The 19,622-nt window shown below is 32.6% G+C and overlaps 2 protein-coding genes across 2 annotated transcripts in view; one reads left to right on the top strand and one right to left on the bottom strand.

Moving 5' to 3' along the window:
• Nucleotides 1-19,622, top strand: part of LOC111695981 (chaoptin) — a 114,197-nt gene that overhangs the window by 14,824 nt on the left and 79,751 nt on the right. The gene's annotated exons all lie outside the window — the stretch shown is intronic.
• The window catches only part of LOC111695979 (DBF4-type zinc finger-containing protein 2 homolog), a 28,342-nt gene continuing 13,677 nt past the window's right edge, over nucleotides 4,958-19,622 (bottom strand). The window contains exon 2 of the mRNA XM_023465478.1: nucleotides 4,958-5,583. Coding sequence (XP_023321246.1) covers nucleotides 4,958-5,583 — 626 coding nt within the window. The remainder of the gene's footprint in view (nucleotides 5,584-19,622) is intronic.

Here is a 19,622-nt window from a genome sequence, read left to right on the forward strand (position 1 = left end):
TCCCTGCTTTATCCTCTTCAACCCTAGATATATAACAATCAGATCTTTTCTTCTATTGTTCCCCCCCCCTTTTCTCTCTTTTTGCATTTCCCCCCCCCCCCTCCCTTCCATTTGTTTGTTTGTTTGTATACAATATATAGGATTCCTGAACAATAGAAACTCTAAAATACTCTGAAAATGTATATATAAGTTTAGTTTAGTATATGGAAAATAAGAATTGAAGAGAATTCTTGAAAAACAGAAATAATTCCATTTCACTTTTAATGTTTAAGATTGAAAATGTTAAAAAAGCACTTTATAGTTAAGTTAAGGCAGTAAATTCGTTATATCGTTATTCACGAAGAAGGCCATTATAGTTCTGTGTGTGATGTATTGAACACACTTCTATGTGTTCAATACAGGACAAAATAAAGTTCTGTGTTTGATGTATTAAACACAATGATATGTGTTCAATGAAGAATAAAAAAGCTCTGTGTTTGATGTATTAAACACAGTGATATGTGTTCAATGCAGGATAAAATAAAGCTCTGTGTTTGATGTATTAAACACAGTGTTATGTGTTTAATGCAGGATAAAATAAAGCTCTGTATTTGATGTATTAAACACAATGATATGAGTTCAATGCAGGATAAATTAAAGTTCTGTGTGTGATGTATTAAACACACTCCTATGTGTCCAATGCAGGATAAAATAAAGCTCTGTATTTGAAGTATTAAACACAATGATATGTGTCCAATACAAGGTTAAAATAAAGTTCTATGTGTGATGTATTAAACACACCCCTATGTGTTTAATGCAGGATAAAATAAAGTTATGTGTGGGATGTATTAAACACACTCCTATGTGTTCAATGCAGGATAAAATAAAGCTCTGTATTTGGTATATTAAACATAATGATATGTGTTCTATGAGGGACATATTAAAGCTCTGTGTTTGATGTATTAAACACAATTTTATGTGTTCTATTAGAGACATATGAAAGCTTTGTGTTTGATGTATTAAACACAATACTATGTGTTCTATGAAAATAAATTAAAGCTCTGTGTTTGATGTGTTAAATTTATGTATTGTGTTCTATGAAGGATAGATTAAAATTTTTTGTTTAATGTATTAAACACAGGTATATGTGTTCTATGAAGGATATATTAAAGCTGTGTTTGATGTATTAAATACAGGTATATGTGTTCAATGAAGGATAGATTTGAGCTCTGTGTTTGATGTATTAAACACAGGTATATGTGTTCTATGAAGGATATATTTGAGCTCTGTGTTTTATGTATTAAACACAGTTTATTTGTTCTATGAAGGATATATTTGAGCTCTGTGTTAGATGTATTAAACACAATGCTATGTGTTCTATGAAGGATAGGATAAAGCTCTGTGTTTGATGTATCTAATCTGAAGAATTAAAGAATCGTGTTCTAAAGATTATACATGAACAGTAAATTATCTGTAGAGAAGGTTGACTACAAATAGGGGATATTGTAGATATATACATAATGCACAAGCATGCATTCATTCAGGGACAAAGGAGATTTTTTTTAGAAAAAAAGGTGAAACTTGAAAAGCAAAAAAAAAAATCTTTCAATGTCCATTTTAAAGTAAGTGATCAAAATTTTTTTATTTATATATTTTTTTAGGAAAATTATTTAAAGGATTTGGCAAGGCCTCTTCGCACAATATAAACCTGTGTAGATTCGGTGAAAGGGACAGAAAAACCCTATTTTTAATTAATTTCTACACATTTTGTCTTTGTTGTTAAAAGAATGGATTTTATTTTTGTAAAGAGTGTTCTATTGTTTGCCTGTAGTTAGAAAAGCATCAAACAAAACTTAAAAGTGCTCTTAATTAATTTAAACTAATTAGAGTAGGCAGAGAGGGGGGGGGCGTACTACATACTTTAAGATTTTTAAAATGCCAAAATAAGACAAAAATTATCTTCAATTAAAAGTTTTCAGGAAAGAAAGTTATTTTTAAAATGGCATTGTAATGAAAATTTGGTTTGTGTATTCTATGACAAATCCCAAACCCAATGTTTCACTTCTTAAATCCCCCCCCCTTTCTCCTCCTCCTTATCTGAAGCAGTGCTTAGTTCATCTTTACTACTGCGCCATCTTCTCAGTGTAATCTTTAAAGTATATAAACCTAGTTATATCTCTCTACACAGTGCAGTACATTATATTATTGTTATTGTTCCCTAGGACAGTTCTAGTGATAATTAAATAAGATATTCTGCATACAAATATATAGAATACAGAACTGGTTTATTATCACTGTAAAATAGGAAAATAGTCCCTTTTAATCTTCATTTTAAAAATGATGGTCTAGTTGTACGTATCCCAAAAAATATTTACTTTTTAAATCTCTTTAATCTGCATGTTAAAGTAGAAAAATCTCTTTAATTTGCGTGTTAAGGTAGAAAAATCTCTTTAATTTGCATGTCAAATTAGAAAAATGTCTTTAATCTGGGGTTTAAAGTTTATAAATCCCCTTAATTTGCGTGTTAAAGTAGAAAATTTCATTAAATTTTCGTGTTGAAAAAAAATAATCTTTTTAATATGATAGAAAGATGTCTTTATTCTGCGTGTTGAAAAAGAAGAATCTCTTTAATCCGCGCAATGAAGTATTAAAAAATCCTGTAATCTGCGTGTTAAGGTAAACACAACTTTAATCTGTGTGTATAAAAGTTCCTTTAATCAACGTGTTAAGGAAAATGCTACCTTTATTTTGCATGTTAAAGTTGTGAACTGTCCCTTTAAATCTGTATAGTTTATGTAGAATCCACGGGAGAGGATAAAGTATGAAAGTATTAGATGATGAAGAGCTTAGAAAACTTTTATAAAGGTGGGAGGGATAGCGGAAGGATAGGGGAGGGATAGGGTCAGAGATAAGGGGAAGGATAGGTGTGAGGGATAAGGGGAGAGATACGGAGGAAGGATAGGTGGGATCGAGGGATAACAGATAGGGGAATGATTCCAAATTTTGACCCTGAGATAATGCAAAAAAAAAAACGAACCAAACCTATCGTTTTATCAACAACCTTTTTTGAGTTCTGTTTTCCTAATATTTTCTTTGAAGATACATTTTTGCCATAATTCATTAAAATTTTACAAATTGCAGTTTCGAAATTATGGAACCTTGACATATTTGTATGGACGTGTGGTGCCTTCTGAAAGTCTAGAAACCTTCAAAGTTCTAGAAAAACGAACAAATTTATACCTTTCACTAAAGCGTAGGGGGTTATGTTCCAAAGGGAATTCCTCTGTGATATCTGATATTTAACTCTTTAGTTTCCAATTCAAGAGCTAAACGTAGGTTAGATAACTAAAAAAAGTAATCCAGGTACCAGATTCAATAAATAGCGAGTTAAGGAGTTGACCGACATAGAATTCGTTTAACCACTTCTCTTCCACTTCAACCGGCGCGGAAGGGAAGTGCTTAAACTACGTCTACGTAGTTCAACTTTTTCTAGCTGTTCATTAATTCTGGTCACAGGATTCTCTGATAATGATATGATGAAGATGGTATATATTAAAGAAGAGGATGAAGATGGTATATATTAAAGATGATGAAGATGGTATGTATTAAAGAAGATGATGAAGATGGTATATATTGAAGATGATGAAGATGGTATATATATTTGTATATATATATATATATATTGACTGTAGAGAATACTGATATCCTACTAGGGAAACTTGGGAAACCAAGGTTAATTGGAAGTTACGCATTTCATTAGTTGACGCAAGTTTGCGCATTTCATTAGAAGATGCTGGGCCGCCTACTCTCATTGTCTCTATATTCATCTATCCATCCTCTCATTCAATAATCTATTCACCTATTCATCCTTTCATTCAATAATCTATTCATCCTTTTAGTTATTGTACATACAATAGCTTTTAAGGAAGTTTCGCGCCCCTTTCCTAAACAATTTTAGCTTTTAACTGTTTTCAAATAGCCATTTTTTTTTCTTGTACTCATGTAAAAAAAATTTACATTTTTTACATGCAAAATTTGTCAAGCTTGGTCGTTTACAAATGTAAGTTTTCTCAAAAATTGGACACAACTGCAGGTTTAACTGTTTTGACGTTTGTTGAACTCAAACAAACAGACAAGCCAATTTTATATACATGGTTACCCTCAAAGAATAAGACTGTAAAGACGACCTAATACTATTAAGACATGGCAATCCCAAGGTTAAATTGAGTTTACTGTATTGAATATTGTCTTTAATGGCTTATTAAATGATTTGTAACAGAAAGTAACAAGTTCTTAATTGTAGTGATTAATAAAACAGACAGTCTAAATTCCTTACAGTAGTCTATGAAATTTCATCCTTTTGAGGAAACCTTGTTATAGATAGATTGTCAACTGCAGCCAGTATCGTAATCTTTTTCTTTTCCGTACATTTGTCATCATCATTTACGAGATATTGAAGAAAACTTAATTAAAACTTTAGAATTCCATGTTGCAATGAAAGTGCGTCGGTATTTATATATATTTTTCTGACATATTATACAAATCAAATCTAAATCAAATCTAAATATTTGCATGGATATATCCTAAGAGAACCTGTTTAATTACCTATTGTATAGAACAGCTGCAGTACGTATACTCTTTATCTTCTTGGGCACCTTGACTTATATCAATCAATCAATCTTATAGTCTGCAGTTCGACCACCACCTGTTCTTTTAAAATATATACACAACCAGGGCAGTTTATTTTTGGGTTCATCAACAAGTAAAATTATAACATGAGGACCGGTAGCGCTTTAACTTTGACAAATCGTAAGGCGACAATTTTTTGTAAATAAGACGTGAAATGTTTAACTTGTTTTGCTCAGTGAAATATGCGTTTAATTTATCAAAATAGTTAGTTGATTGTGTCTTCATGCATTATGTGGACAGACAGAATTTGTGTTGATATTTTTTCCCACACCTACTGAGACTCTTTAATCTAATTTCTTGCATGCAGACATTCTGGACAATCTGGACAATCCGGACAATCCGAACAATCCGGACAACCCGGACAATCCGGACAATCTGGACAATCCGGACAATCTGGACAATCTGGACAATCTGGACAATCCGGACAATCTGGACAATCTGGACAATCCGGAAAATCTGGACAATCTGGACAATCTGGACAATCTAGACAATCTGAACAATCTGGACAATCCGGACCATCTGGACAATCTGGACAATCCGGACAATCTGGACAATCTGGACAATCCGGACAATCTGGACAATCCGGACAATCTGGACAATCTGGACAATCTGAACAATCTGAACAATCTGGACAATCCGGACAATCTGGACAATCTGGACAATCCGGACAATCTGGACAATCTGGACAATCTGGACAATCTAGACAATCTGAACAATCTGGACAATCCGGACAATCTGGACAATCTGGACAATCCGGATAATCCAGACAATCTGGACAATCCGGACAATCTGGACAATTTGGACAATCTGAAGAATCTGGACTATCCGGACAATCTGCAAAATCCGGACAATCTGGACAATCTGAACAATCTGGACAATCCGGACAATCTGGACAATCTGGATAATCTGGACCATCTGGACAATCAGACTTTTTAAGTCTAGCTCAAAATTGTCAAAGCAAATAAAATGAAATAACCCAGTTGTATCTATAGAACCTATAAGGATAAATCGATTGGTCCTTTAAGTAACCTTAAAAATGTTTAAAATCCACAAAAATGTTTCAAGAGTAATTTGCTAGAAATTGATGTACTTTTTCTTTTATTAGCAAAACTAACATTGAACTTGGGGGGTTTAAAAACTATTTGAAATACGATTGTTGGCCTTGTCAATTAAAAGAGAAAGATATATAATTAAAAAGTTCCATGCTGGTTGCAAAAAGCAACATATACAATACAGACCAAACATATTAAATAGGGGTTGGTATAATTTCAAACAGATTATATCTAATAATTGATTAAGTTTCTAATACCAAAAACCAGATTTAGTTGCTCCAGCTGTCGATTATTAAAAGGGATTGATGATTAAGACATTTTTCTAACTATATGTATCTTTTTTGTTCAAACAAAGGCATTAAAAATAATTGAATTAGATAAAAATATACTATGCAAAAAATCTGTTGTTTTTCACTGATATGAAATGTGGAGGTGAGAGCAGGTGTGAAATATATTTTTATCTTTTTATAGGTTTAGGGTTGTTTATTTGTAACGTGCGACGGAGGATCATTATCTTGAAAACAGCTGAACAAAGTTTAAGAACAATATTAATTCTGAACATGCCTTGGGACAAAAACTCGTTCCTACGGAGTCATCGCTCGTCTGACTTTTTTAGGGCAATCTTAATCAAATTTACGGGTTTAGGTTAAAATGGAAAAAGGTTTCAAAGAGTACTTTTTTAAGTCAAATAATGCACGTTTATAAAGGTCATTGTAGTTTTAAACCCCCCCCCCCCCCAACCATATCACCCTTTCAAACCATTTTCAAAGTTGTTCAAATAAATCACCCATCAAATCTATTGAATTGGAACTTAATCATACTATTGGAAATATTATTATATATTCATATCACACACCACAAACACACGGGTCAACAACAGGATGAAAATATAACTAGAGCCGAGGTTTTAAAAATGAATCCTGAATTTCCGGACAGAATAAAGATAGTTAAATAAAGTTAAATAACTAGGGCTATGAAAGATAGTTAGATAACGAGAACTATGAAAGGTAGTTAGACAACAAGGGCTATGAAAGATAGTTATACAACGATGGATATGAAAGAAAGTTAGATAACGAGGGCTATGAAAGGTAGTTAGATAACGAGAACTATGAAGGATAGTTAAACAACGAGGGCTATGAAAGATAGTTATATAACGAGGGCTATGAATTATAGTTAGATAACTAGGGCTATGAAAGATAGTTAGATAAAGAGGGCCATTAAAGATAGTTAGTTAACGAGAGCCATGAAAGATAGTTAGATAAACAGTAAAAAAGGGGCATGAATAGTTAAAAACGTTGTAAAGATGTATACAAAAAAGAGTTAAGAAGCGCATTATAGATAGTTAGATAGACAATAAAGGGGTGCAGAAAAGATATTTAGATAAACTGTGAAACGGTGCATGAATGATAGTTAGGTAGACAGTGAAGGGGTGCATGAAAGATAGTTAGCTAGACAGTGAAGGGGTGCATGAAAGATAGTTATCTAGACAGTGAAAGGGTGCATACAAGATAGTTAGCTAGGCAGTGAAGGGGTGCATGAAAGATAAACATGCTCCAGGATTAACAAACTTGTCGTGTAATGATTCCAAGTAATGTTTAAAGACAAGCTGAAGACAACCTAAACACAAAGAGAAGAGTATACAATAGTTTAACAGAATATACAACGGTATACAACAGTATGCAACAGTGTACAACAGTATGCAACGGTATACAACAGTGTACAACAGTAAACACTGTTTAAAAGTATTGTTCTTAGCGTGACGTTTTACAATTGGGTGTCACACTAAACTAAAGTTTAAATCTTTAAAGTTCACTTGTGCGCTGGTTTAAGCTGAAGAGAAGTGGTTCAACTTAGTCTACACAGTTCAACTATGTTTGCATTCTTTGCATTATATCTTGTTCCTGGGAACACTTTACCGAATGAACTTCCTGTTTTAGAGGTGTTGAAAATTAAATTTGCATATTGGTACAGTGATAACCAGAAAACTCTGAAATAATAAGACGACTTTTAGAATCAAGTTATATCCTTAAAAAGTTCAATGAGCATGAGAAACAGCAATTGTTCAGTGTAAATAGGCCCATTTCACTTAATTAGTAATTTAATAATGTCGTTGGTAATGTAATTGGTATAATGTCGTCTTCCTATTCCATTGTTTTCGGGTTTAAACAATTTTAAATAGAATTGGGTTGATATTAAGGAATGATTTACTTATGATATAGTCCTATGTTTACAGAGGGATAGCCGGGTAAACAGCTCATTATATAATTTACTGTCAGAGACTTATTCTTTAGATATCATATCTAACTCGAGACCAACATTGCAAACTGGGTTTAGAAGATTGGTAGTTTATGTTTAAAAATAACTATTTACTATTACAGTTTTTAATCCTAATTGTTAAAACCCCTGAAAGAACGGATTAACCAACCCCAGTTGCATTCATATATAAACTGTTATACAAGTTTCCAGTTTTGGTTAATATTTAAACTCACTTGTATTCTAGGCCCGTACATATGTAAACTGTTATAAAAGTTTCCAGTTTTGGTTAATATTTAAACTCACTTGTATTCTAGGCCCGTACATATGTAAACTGTTATAAAAGTTTCCAGTTTTGGTTAATATTTAAACTGTCAACATTAAGATTTAAACAATAAAAGACTGACAGTGGATACTCTCTTCATACTGTAAAGGTGTTGGAATCATTGTGCATGTACTGTGTAGACCTATGGCAAGATAACTAGGGTTTGTTTATATTTAACTGTAACGTATTAGGACTGCCCAGAAACTGGTTTTAATGTTTGTAAACAACAATACGTAACCAATGTCCGTACTTCCTATCCTACCCAGGATTGTATTATATACCTAAAAACCTAGCTTTCATAGTTTACTTTATTTATAAAGGAACTGATTTTTTGTGACAAACTCTACTTTTCTAATCTCTATATCTTTGCTACCTAATGCCGTAGACCTTTGATATTTCAAACTATGAATTCTGTTACACCAAATAATCAAAGTTTGAAATATCAAAGGTTTACATCATCAGATTGTAAAGATATAGGGATTAGATAATTTGAGTTTGTGACAAAAACTTAGTTCCTTTGCATAAAAACAAATCTCCCTTGATCCTGTCTTATAATTTGGCAGGCAATATTTTGTCTTTTAACCTTGTTTTTTTATGTAATTAGGTGTCTTGTTACCTTTATAATAATTAGATTATCTTAAATATATATGTGTGTTATTTCCTTTTTAGTTAATTATATCGGATAAATGGAAATGGAAACAAAGAACATGTTCTTCTACATCTTTAAAGTACTAGCTTGGGAACCCAGCGTGGCCCAAGAGTTATTCATAACCGTTTACCCGCCCTTTGTTGTAAATTACGATTTTTGCTATTTTTTCCGTTAAAAGTGGACCCACTCAACTTAGACTCATAAAAACCTAGCTTGGAACATTTCCGTGGGTCTCCAGAGTAACAAAATAAAAAATTGAGGCAGGTCCAGGGGTTCCAGAGTTAGGATAGGACAAAGAAACAAATAGAGCTTACAACTTTATAAATATAGATTAATCTCTGTTTGTCTATTTGTTCGTTCGTTTGTCCGATCATAACTTAAGAATCCTTCAAATACTAGTTGGGGAACTCGGTAGAACCACGGGAGTGTTCTTTGCTCGGTTTGGAAGTTCTAAGTCAAGTGGAATGACTTTACTAGTTTCAGGCAAAACTGGGTTCTCAAGCTATAGTCTTTAACAAAGTAATACAAACCCAACAAGAATAAATTAGTTTCTTTATCGAATTTATGCATATGAGATTTAGTATCCCCCTCCCGTAGAATTCCTAATTCCAGAACCTTCTTAGAAAATTACTTTGGGTGGGTCTTCTTGAACTTGAAATAAATGGGAGGGGGAATCATATAATGGATGGGGGAAATTGGGGAAATTTGATTTGGATCATGTACCTTTGTCATTCTTGCATAAGTCTGGGGAAACATTTAAAGAAATTATTTTAAAACGGTTCAGACATTCCTCTTTGCACATACTTCAACAATAGTATTTTAAATGATTGTTTGGAATGTATCATTTATCTCTCAGAAAAATTAAATCAATTACATACATTACCAAGTTTTGAAATTAGCAAGAATAAATAAAAACTGTTGCTTACCTAAAAAACACCGCTTTTTATAAAGGAATGGAAAATGATGGCTCTTAACATAAAATTGCACACTTTTCATTAATATTTGTTCGTTACGAACACTGAAATTGCAAACCAACCAACAAGATATACAAAAACTATCTATCATAAGATTTGTTTGATTAAACATTAAAACAGTACATTTTTTGCTAACATTTGTTTTGTTACACGAGCACTGAAATTGCACATCTTTTACTAAGGTTTGGCAGGGTATAAAATGTATATTTGGCAAGGCTGGAATAATGGTGATTGGACGTGATTAGAAAATCATGAAGATTCTACGCTTAAATTCTTCTTTCAACGTTTACAATCATATCTCTCTTCTCCCGGTAAATTCAAATTGAGACTACACATATTGGACACACTACACACACTACACACACTGCACACACTGCACACACTGCACAAACTGCACACACTGCACACACTGCACACACTACACAGACTGTACACACTACACATATGCACACACTACACATACTGCACACACTACACATACTACACACACTACACACACTGTACACACTGTACACACTGTACACACTACACACACTACACAAACTGCACACACTGCACACACTGCAAACACTGCACACACTGCACACACTACACACACTGCAAACACTGTGCTGCGTGTGTGCAGTATGCATAGTGTGCGCATTCTAGTTTTCCCTACAGCACAAAAGAAAAAACTACTAATAACACAAACTAAAAAAGCACATATTACAAAAAGGATCAGCCATAAAAATTGTAACAAATACATTGTAATATTTCTAACATAGCATGATTGGTTACAATCATTTTATACAATCCAGACACGATCTAAATAATGGTGGTGGTAGATGATAAATATAACTTTGAAGTCTGGAAAATGTTTTCATATAGTTTTTACTCCGTCTTTAAGAGTTGCAGGAAAACGGAAGCAGTTTTTTGGTCTTGCTACACTGTCTCTAGCGCCCGTTATTATTTTTATTATATAGTTTAAGGTCAGGGGGCATGGGAATATATTTGTAATACCACACCCTTTCTCACAGGGGGCAACCTTTTTTCAATATTATTCTTTAAAATTTTCAGTTTTTCTTTGAATAAATTGTAGAAGCTATGCCCCCCTGTTTATCTGTCACAAATATGTAGAAATAAACTTGGGTTTGAAAACCGTCCGAAATATTTAATTCGGATCAAAATCCGTTAATCTGTCCAAACCTTAATTTATTCATAAATTCGTTAAATAAATCATATTCTCAACTTTACAGTTCATTTAATTCAATCAGTTGCGTGTAGTATACAATACATTGCTATACAATTACAATTCAAGTTGGTTTCAGTGTCGTGGCCAAAGTATCAGACCTTTTCTTGCAGGCCCATTTCAGCCTATTCACATTAAATCATAGTTATCATAGCATAACTTTTTATTTTAAATAACAGATTTCTACACAGTCAGTGATCAAATTAATTTTTAAAAGATTTTTTTCGTTAATAAAAAAAATCTAAATGGAAATGAAACCTTAACTAGAAGAATGGTATTTCATTATGTTTTAGTTTAAACTAAAATAAAATTGTATCAACTAAGGATACAAAGCACCCTATTTTCCATTTTTAATAAAGGTCGACACAATTTATTGCAATTTGTAACACATCATCAAAAGTACAGTTTACAGAGGTATAAATAACATTCTCTTAATCAAGTATAATGACTTAGAAATTCCTTCATTCCTTATTACTACTCTGTAAAAAGTGCATTCAATCTTTTTCCTCTTTGTTTTTTCCTCAATTTGATCTTAAGTTGGATTGATATATCTAGTATAAATAATGTTAGTACATGAACAGTTAAAATAAACGTATTTTTTTAATAATTTAGTTTATTTCAATATTATTAATTTATTATCTTTTCTTTTAGGTAAGTTTATTTTGGCGGACCTAGATATAGCAATAGCTCTTGTATATTCATCTATGCTCTGATGCAGACACCAAGCCAAACTTAAATCAAACTTTAGGATAACTTTATTACCTTGTGTCCCAAATTATAACTTTATTACCTTGTGTCCCAAATTATAACTTTATTACCTTGTGTCCCAAATTATAAATATAAACCATTTAAACAAGTTTGAAGTGAAAAAATGGAAAAACATCTTAGTGACACAATTTTCATAAAAGAATTGAAAATGTAAAATTTAGGTAGCAATCGTTGACAAAAAAACTTTGCTTCTTAAAAGGGACTGTAAAGGAAATATGAAAGGGGGTATAGGATAAAACTTGAGAATCTCGGGAGTTGAACTATACCTATAAGACATCTATCTGATGTTCCTGTCTCTAGAAATTGACATAAAACTGTGTCAAATATACTGGTCACGTGATTTTCGTCTGTATCATGTGACAACGATACTGCACTGTCATTGGCTGAAGTTCTGGTAACGTAATACGGACTATGTGGACTATATGTGATTATATTATCAATTATCAATCTGTGGGATATCGTCGTTTTCAGATTGGTTACGGATTTGTTGTTTAATACTACAACTGTTATACAAAATTGTATATATATGAATTTGTTTATAAGTTTGACACAGTTTTATAACAATTTCTCGAGGAACATCAGATAGATGTATTATATGTATCGTTTAACGCCTGAGATTCTCAGGTTTCATCCTATACCCCCTTTAATTTTTCCTTTACAGTCCCTTTAAGAAAATCATTTGTGTTTAAAGGGACTGTAGGCGTAATTTCAAGTGAGTGGTGTAGCCGATTCATACACCGGTAACATTAAAATCTTCGTTTGATCAAAAATTAATACAAAATTTAGGATTTCTTTTTAAAAATTGGTAATTTTGGCTTATCTGTAGAAGCGGATTTCTCGATACAGAAACAATGAGGGAATTTGTGATAATTAAACACTTTTTAAGCTAGAAAAATTAACATATCTTCTTTAAATGGAGGGTCACGACAGTTCCTTTAACTTTATAAATTTCTTTGGTCATATATGTTAACAGTTTCGCAGAGTTTCACTGTCTTATTTGATTTCTTTAATCCTGACTTGACATACTTTGACCGTAGATCTCGATATCAAATTTGAAATGTGAGGATCAGTGCTTGATCCAGCTCATTTAAAGTTAACCCTGCAAAAGTATGAGTTATGATCATTGTCCAGCACTGGATATCGAAGAGGAATAATATAACTTTATAGATCATGCGTAGGATAAAGATCGAAGCTTGATCCTGAGATTTAAAACACAAAAGGAATAGGTTCAGCCGTTTTGACGTTGAATCAGCAAACTGACATATGGTTAAGCTTTTTATCTAAACTTTAGAAGAAACGGATTAGCTAAAATTGTGACAATATCGAACTATGTAAAAAATTGCTTTTAATGTAAGAATTAAAAAAAAGAATATTATTTAAAATGACACAGATCCTCGTGTGGTTTAGAAGAAGATAAATATATCTTTAATTGCTAAAAGAAAAGTCTCTGAAAATATATTGAAAACCAATTCTAAATAGAAGGTTGTGCTTAAGTCTTTCCTAATACCCGACTTAGATTTAATTAGATGTGGAGATAGGAGGGAGGGGGGGCAGGGCTATAAAAAAGAGTTGGAGGAGGGCTATAAAAGAAGGTGGATAGAGGGCTTTAAAAAGGAGCCTGAGTGGAGCTTTAAAAGGAGCCATGAGAGGGGCTTTTAAAAGAGCCTGAGAGGGGCTTTAAAAGGAGCCTGAGAGGGGCTTCAAAAAAGGAGTTGGAGGAGGAGAGGCTATAAAAAGGAGTCAGGGGGGGGATATAAAAAGAAGATGGATGGGGGGATATAAAAAGAGAGCTGGGGTGCGGAAGTTATTGTTAAGAATCTTATTATTTAGAACTGACCTTGTTCTCTAGCTCTTCTATATAAACATTATGCATTTTTTACTGCCCTTTTTGGAAATAACAATAAATTTTAAATATCAGGAGTTGACCTCATGGTCCCAAGATAAGGGCCGTGAAGCGCGACGAATTTCAAGATGTATAGCTGTATAAGTTAAAATATATGTCTGTATCTAAAGTCTATATAGAGTATATACATAGAGTCGTATAATCTGAATCTGAATCTAAATAGGTTTAAGCCTTGTATGTATTGTACAATTCATGTATACAGGGTCACCCAAAAAATGTTGTTTAAGCCTCTTAAATTTAAAACAGTCTAATTTTCTCCAAATTATAGTTATTGAATAAAGAAAAAAAGAAGGAGGAGTTAAAATAAAGGTTGAAAGCGATTATTTTTATTTCATATCAAAAGTTCTTAGTTCAAAATTCGTTGCTATTGATTTAGGGGTTTGGATTTTTTTTTTAAATGATTTCCCCTATATATTTCCTAACATTTCTCATGTTAGGAAATTGCGTTTCAACCCTAACCTTTTTTCTTCACATTTTAAAGCTTTTGAAGTTTTTGAAAAAAAAACCTCAGACGAATATCACTGACAGACAGACAAATAGATTGATAGAAAGAACGATTATAGCTAGTTAGATATACAGGTAGATATTATAAGAAGATAGTTAGAAAGATAGATAGAAGATATGTAGCAGCGTAATATTAATGCATCCTATATAGAGCCAGAATATGTATTATTACAGTCGTAATGTCAGCTAACAATAGACATAACCCAGAAGATATCAGTTGACATTCGGATACTTCTTATTCTTATATTGTTCATTGTATACGCTTACTTCCCCCTCATACATACATAGTATTTTATTATTTATATTATATTATTTTATACATTATAAATAATTAAGATATAGACTTGCAGTTTTGGTTTGTTTCCGGACACGTTTTATGGTTTCTGGATTTCTTAAAAGATTGATTGGTTTTTAATTTTTAGATTGGTTGGTTTCTTGATTGATTGGTTTGTTTCTTGATAGATTGATTTTTTTATAGAATGTTTGGTTTCATGATATATTAATCGGTCTTCATAGATTGGACGGTATTTTGATAGATTGGATAGTTCATAGTTTTTATTGGTGAGTTTCTGAATTGATTGGTTGGTTTCTTGATATATATATATATATATATTCTTTTTTAATTGATTAGCTTATTTTTGATTAATTGGTTGGTTTCTTAATAAACTGTCTTTTTCTTCATATATTTGTTGATTTCTTAATATAAATGTATTTTTTATACGATTAGTTCATTTCTTGATTTATTGGTTGGATTCTTGATAGATTGGATGGTTTTATGATATATTGGTTGGTTTCTTCAAATATTGGTTCGTTACATGAAAAATTGGTTAGTTTCTTCATATTTTGGTTGTTTTTTGTAGATTGGATGGTTTCTTGATAGATTGGCTGCTTCATGATAGATTGGTTGTTTTCTTGATAGATTGGTTGGTTTCTTGATATGATTGGTTGAATTATTTGATTGGTTGGTTTCTTGATAGACTGGTTGGGTTCTTGACAGATTAGATGATTTCTTAAAAGATTGTTTGATTTCTTGAAAGATTGGGTTGATTTCTTGAAAGATTGGATTGATTTCTTGAAAGATTGGGTCGATTTATTGAAAGATTCGGTTGGTTTCTTGAAAGATTGGGTTGATTTCTTGAAAGATTGGGTCGATTTCTTGAAAGATTCGGTTGGTTTCTTGAAAGATTGAGTTGATTTCTTGAAAGATTGGGTTGATTTCTTGAAAGATTGGGTTGATGTCTTAATAGATTTGAGTGTTTGTGGATAGATTGGTTTATTTGTTGATTTCGTTGATAACTGATTTTATTGGTTCAAATGGTTTCTCATTTAAAAAGTTTGAACTTGAAGCAATGCATGAATTATGAAAACTAAGTCTCTTGCTTTATTATTTATCTGTCCATAAACTGCATTTTTACTGTTTAACGATTCTTTTCAATAACATGCATGTTCAACCAGTAAGAGATGGAATACCTTTAATGCTTCTAAACCAAATATAAGCGGTTTCTTTGTAGATAATTATCTAGTATATTATTATCTAAAATTTGCTTTATTAGTGCTGTGTATGGTGTTGAAATGTGCCAACAGAGTGGATTTAAAACTATGAAAAAAGCGACAATGTGTTTTTAATGTTGTAATAAAGAAAATAGTTTTACGTAGTTAAAAACTCAATTATTTAATGGCTAATGCACAATTGCTGTGTTTCATTTCAGTAGATAATTTAGTCTAACCATCGGCTTCAGATTTTATGGGTCTCAATGTACTAACGATTGTTTAATGTTTTATGGTATGCTGACTCATCTTTATTTAATCTGGTGTTTCTGGTGTATCTTCCTTGCATCTAATTCACAATACTTGGTGTTTCATTCTTAATCCTAAAAATAAAAGCTTTCGAGGATTAGGATTAATCCGGCTAGTTGGGTTTACATTGTTGCATGATGGACTCTATTTCTATACACCACAGGAATACAATGGTTGAATGATAAAGCCACCGCATTGATATCTCCGATTAAACTAGACTTTTTGCAACAACAACCGTGTTTAAACCCATTCCGCATACCTCACACACACACACAACCGCAGACACAAACACGCAACAAGGGTAAGGTCACACAACATTTTATACTTGGTAAAAAACAGAAGAAAATTGCAGCTGTCCAATTACACAACACGAAACCAGGATATAAACTCAACACAACACATAAAAAATAAACATTCCATACTTTGCAAATCACGGAGGGCTCCAGGGGTACAACAGATCAGTGGTTAGATTTAATGGATTGCAAGAAGTAGTTGAACTATGTATGAGGAGTTAAACTACTTCTTCATCGCATTTTCGACTTAATATTAGAGAAGTGTTCCACTACTATCAACCACTGAGTATAAATTCTTCTAAAAAGTATAATTTTCCTGATTAATCTGTAAGTAGATCAAGTATATACTCTGTGATGTTCTTCCGGAAATAGCACGTACATACTACATAACTTTACTACTTTAAAGCCTAAATATGAATATTTGGATTGAGGGATGGAAGATGGGATTGAGGGGAGGATGTACGAGGGATATGAGAAACAAGGAGGGTTGGAATGATGGATAATATTGAATTATATACTGGGTTATCTGAAGCGCTGAATCTATCATAATCATTATTAAATATATAATTAATTTTCAATCAGATGCAACCATACAAGAAAGACAGGGGAGGGAGGGTGATTTTAGGACAGGGAGGGGGTGATTTTAGGACAAGGAAAATGAAGAGGAAGAGAGAAAAATGATGTTTAATGAATTAGGAGATGTTAAAGCAGAAAAAGATTCTTACGGGAAAAAAATTCCTAGACTAAGATCAATATAGCAGAAATATATCAAATTGAAAGAATATGCCCAGGTACTTGAAGTCGAAATTAATAGATATTGATTAGTGATTGAAGTATACATGTTTAACTGTAGCAAATACCTACTCCATAACAATTTACTTGAGACGTATCTATCCAGGTCTATCAGTTAACAAAGAACCGGCTCTTAATGCCACACAGGGACACACGCGTCCAATAACATATAGGACTAAATCTCAGACTCTATATTCAACCAGAACCGGCTCTAAATACCCGGATATATTCATTACCCGGATACAAATACAAATACCCGGATATATTCATTACCCGGATACAAATACAAATACCCGAATATATTCATCACCCGGATACAAATACAAATACCCGGATATATTCATTACCCGGATACAAATACAAATACCCGGATATATTCATTACCAAATACAAATACCCGGATATATTCATTACCCGGATACAAATACAAATACCCGGATATATTCATTACCCGGATACAAATACAAATACCCGGATATTTTCATCACGCGGATACAAATACAAATACCCGAATATATTCATCACCTGGATACAAATACAAATACCCGGATGGAAAAAGATAGATTTGGTGCAACACAATTTTCGAGTTCGGAGAAAATTGGCAAACGTTTTGAAATGAAGAAATAAGGAGATAATTGATGCAAAGATAGAGGATTCATCATAGGTTAGATTGGATAAACTGATATGCTTTGATAGATCAATTTAGACAGGTAGACAAAAAGATAAAAAGACAGATAGAAAAATAGATCATGGTAGACATATAGACAAATATATTGACTAACCGATAAAAAGATCAATAGACAGGTATACAAATATATAAATAGAAAAATAGACAAATAAATCAATAGACAGATAGATAAATAGATCAATAAACAGATTAACAAATTGATCAATAGATAGATAGACGAATAGATCAAAAGCCAGATGGATAAAAAGATCAATTTACAGATAGAAAATATAAATAGATCAATAGACTGATAGATAAATAGATCAGCTGTCAGATAGATAGGCAGATTAATTTACAGATAGACAAATATATCAGTAGACAGATAGAGAATATAAATAGATCAATAAACTGATAGATATTCAGATCAATAGACAGATGAACACAAAGATCAATAGACAGATAAACAACTAGATCAAAATACAGATCAATGTACGGAAAAATAGACAAATAGACAAATAGATCAACCTACGGATAGATAAACATATCAATAGAAAAATAGACGTAGAGCAATGGACAGATAGAAAAATAGATAAATAGACAGCTAGACATGTTGATCTATAAACAGATAGATAGACAGATCAATAGACAGCTAGAAATCTTCATCAAAAGACAGATAGAAAGATTGATAGACAAGTAGACAAATAGATTTATACAGATAGATAAGTAGATCAATAGACTAACGTATGAATAGGGGAACAGAGAAAGAAACGAATAGATAAATAGATTACTCGATGAGTAGATAAATAGATGAATAAATAGATGGATAGAATATTTAGATTAGAAGGTACTAGCATGATATTATGAATGCAGTACAAGACCATAACAAGGTATGACACACTACAATTTAAATCTGAATATTACCCCCTGCAGCAAATATAATTTCATGTCAAAAATAATGATACCACTAAACTTATTATTGGTGAATATTTATTAGACATCCGGAAACCAGGATTTTCTGGTTTCCTTCCGGGTTCTTGAAGTTTTCTTTCGAGTTCCTTTAGTTAGTTTCCTGGTTTCCTTCCGGGTTTCTTTAGTTTCCAGGTTTCCTTCTGAGTTCCTTCATTTTTAATGTTTCCATCCGGGTTCCTTTAGTTTCCATGTTTTCTTCCTGTTTCCTATAGTTTCTAATTTCATATTCAAAGTTTTATGTTTTAAGTTTTAAGTTACAGGTTTCAAGTTCTAAGTTTTAAGTTACAGGTTTCAAGTTCTAAGTTTAAGGTTTCAAGTTCTAGGAATCAGTATCCGAGATTCAGGTTTTATGCTCCAGGTTCCTGATGCATGTTCAATGTTCCAGATTTGTTGTAAAATCTAAGTTTCTGCTGTTGACAATAAAACCTATTAGAAACCATTTACATACAATTTCCGATACTGTTTAGTATTGGAGAACTGTCCATACCTCATCCAGCCATCCAGCCATCCAGTCTTCCAGTCATCCAGTCTTCCAGTCTTCCAGTCATCTAGCCATCCAGCCATCCAGCCATCCAGTCTTCCAGTCTTCCAGTCTTCCAGTCATCTAGCCATTAAACCATCCAGCTATCCAGCCATCCAGCCATCCAGCCATCCAGCCATCCAGCCATTCAATCATTCTGCCATCCATCCAACCATCCAGCCATCCAACCATCCAACCATCCAGCCATCCAACCATCCAACCATCCAACCATCCAACCATCCAACCATCCAGCCATCCAA

The sequence above is a fragment of the Eurytemora carolleeae genome, unplaced genomic scaffold (assembly GCF_000591075.1).
Source record: "Eurytemora carolleeae unplaced genomic scaffold, Eaff_2.0 scaffold171, whole genome shotgun sequence".
In the NCBI taxonomy this organism is placed as follows: domain Eukaryota; kingdom Metazoa; phylum Arthropoda; class Copepoda; order Calanoida; family Temoridae; genus Eurytemora; species Eurytemora carolleeae.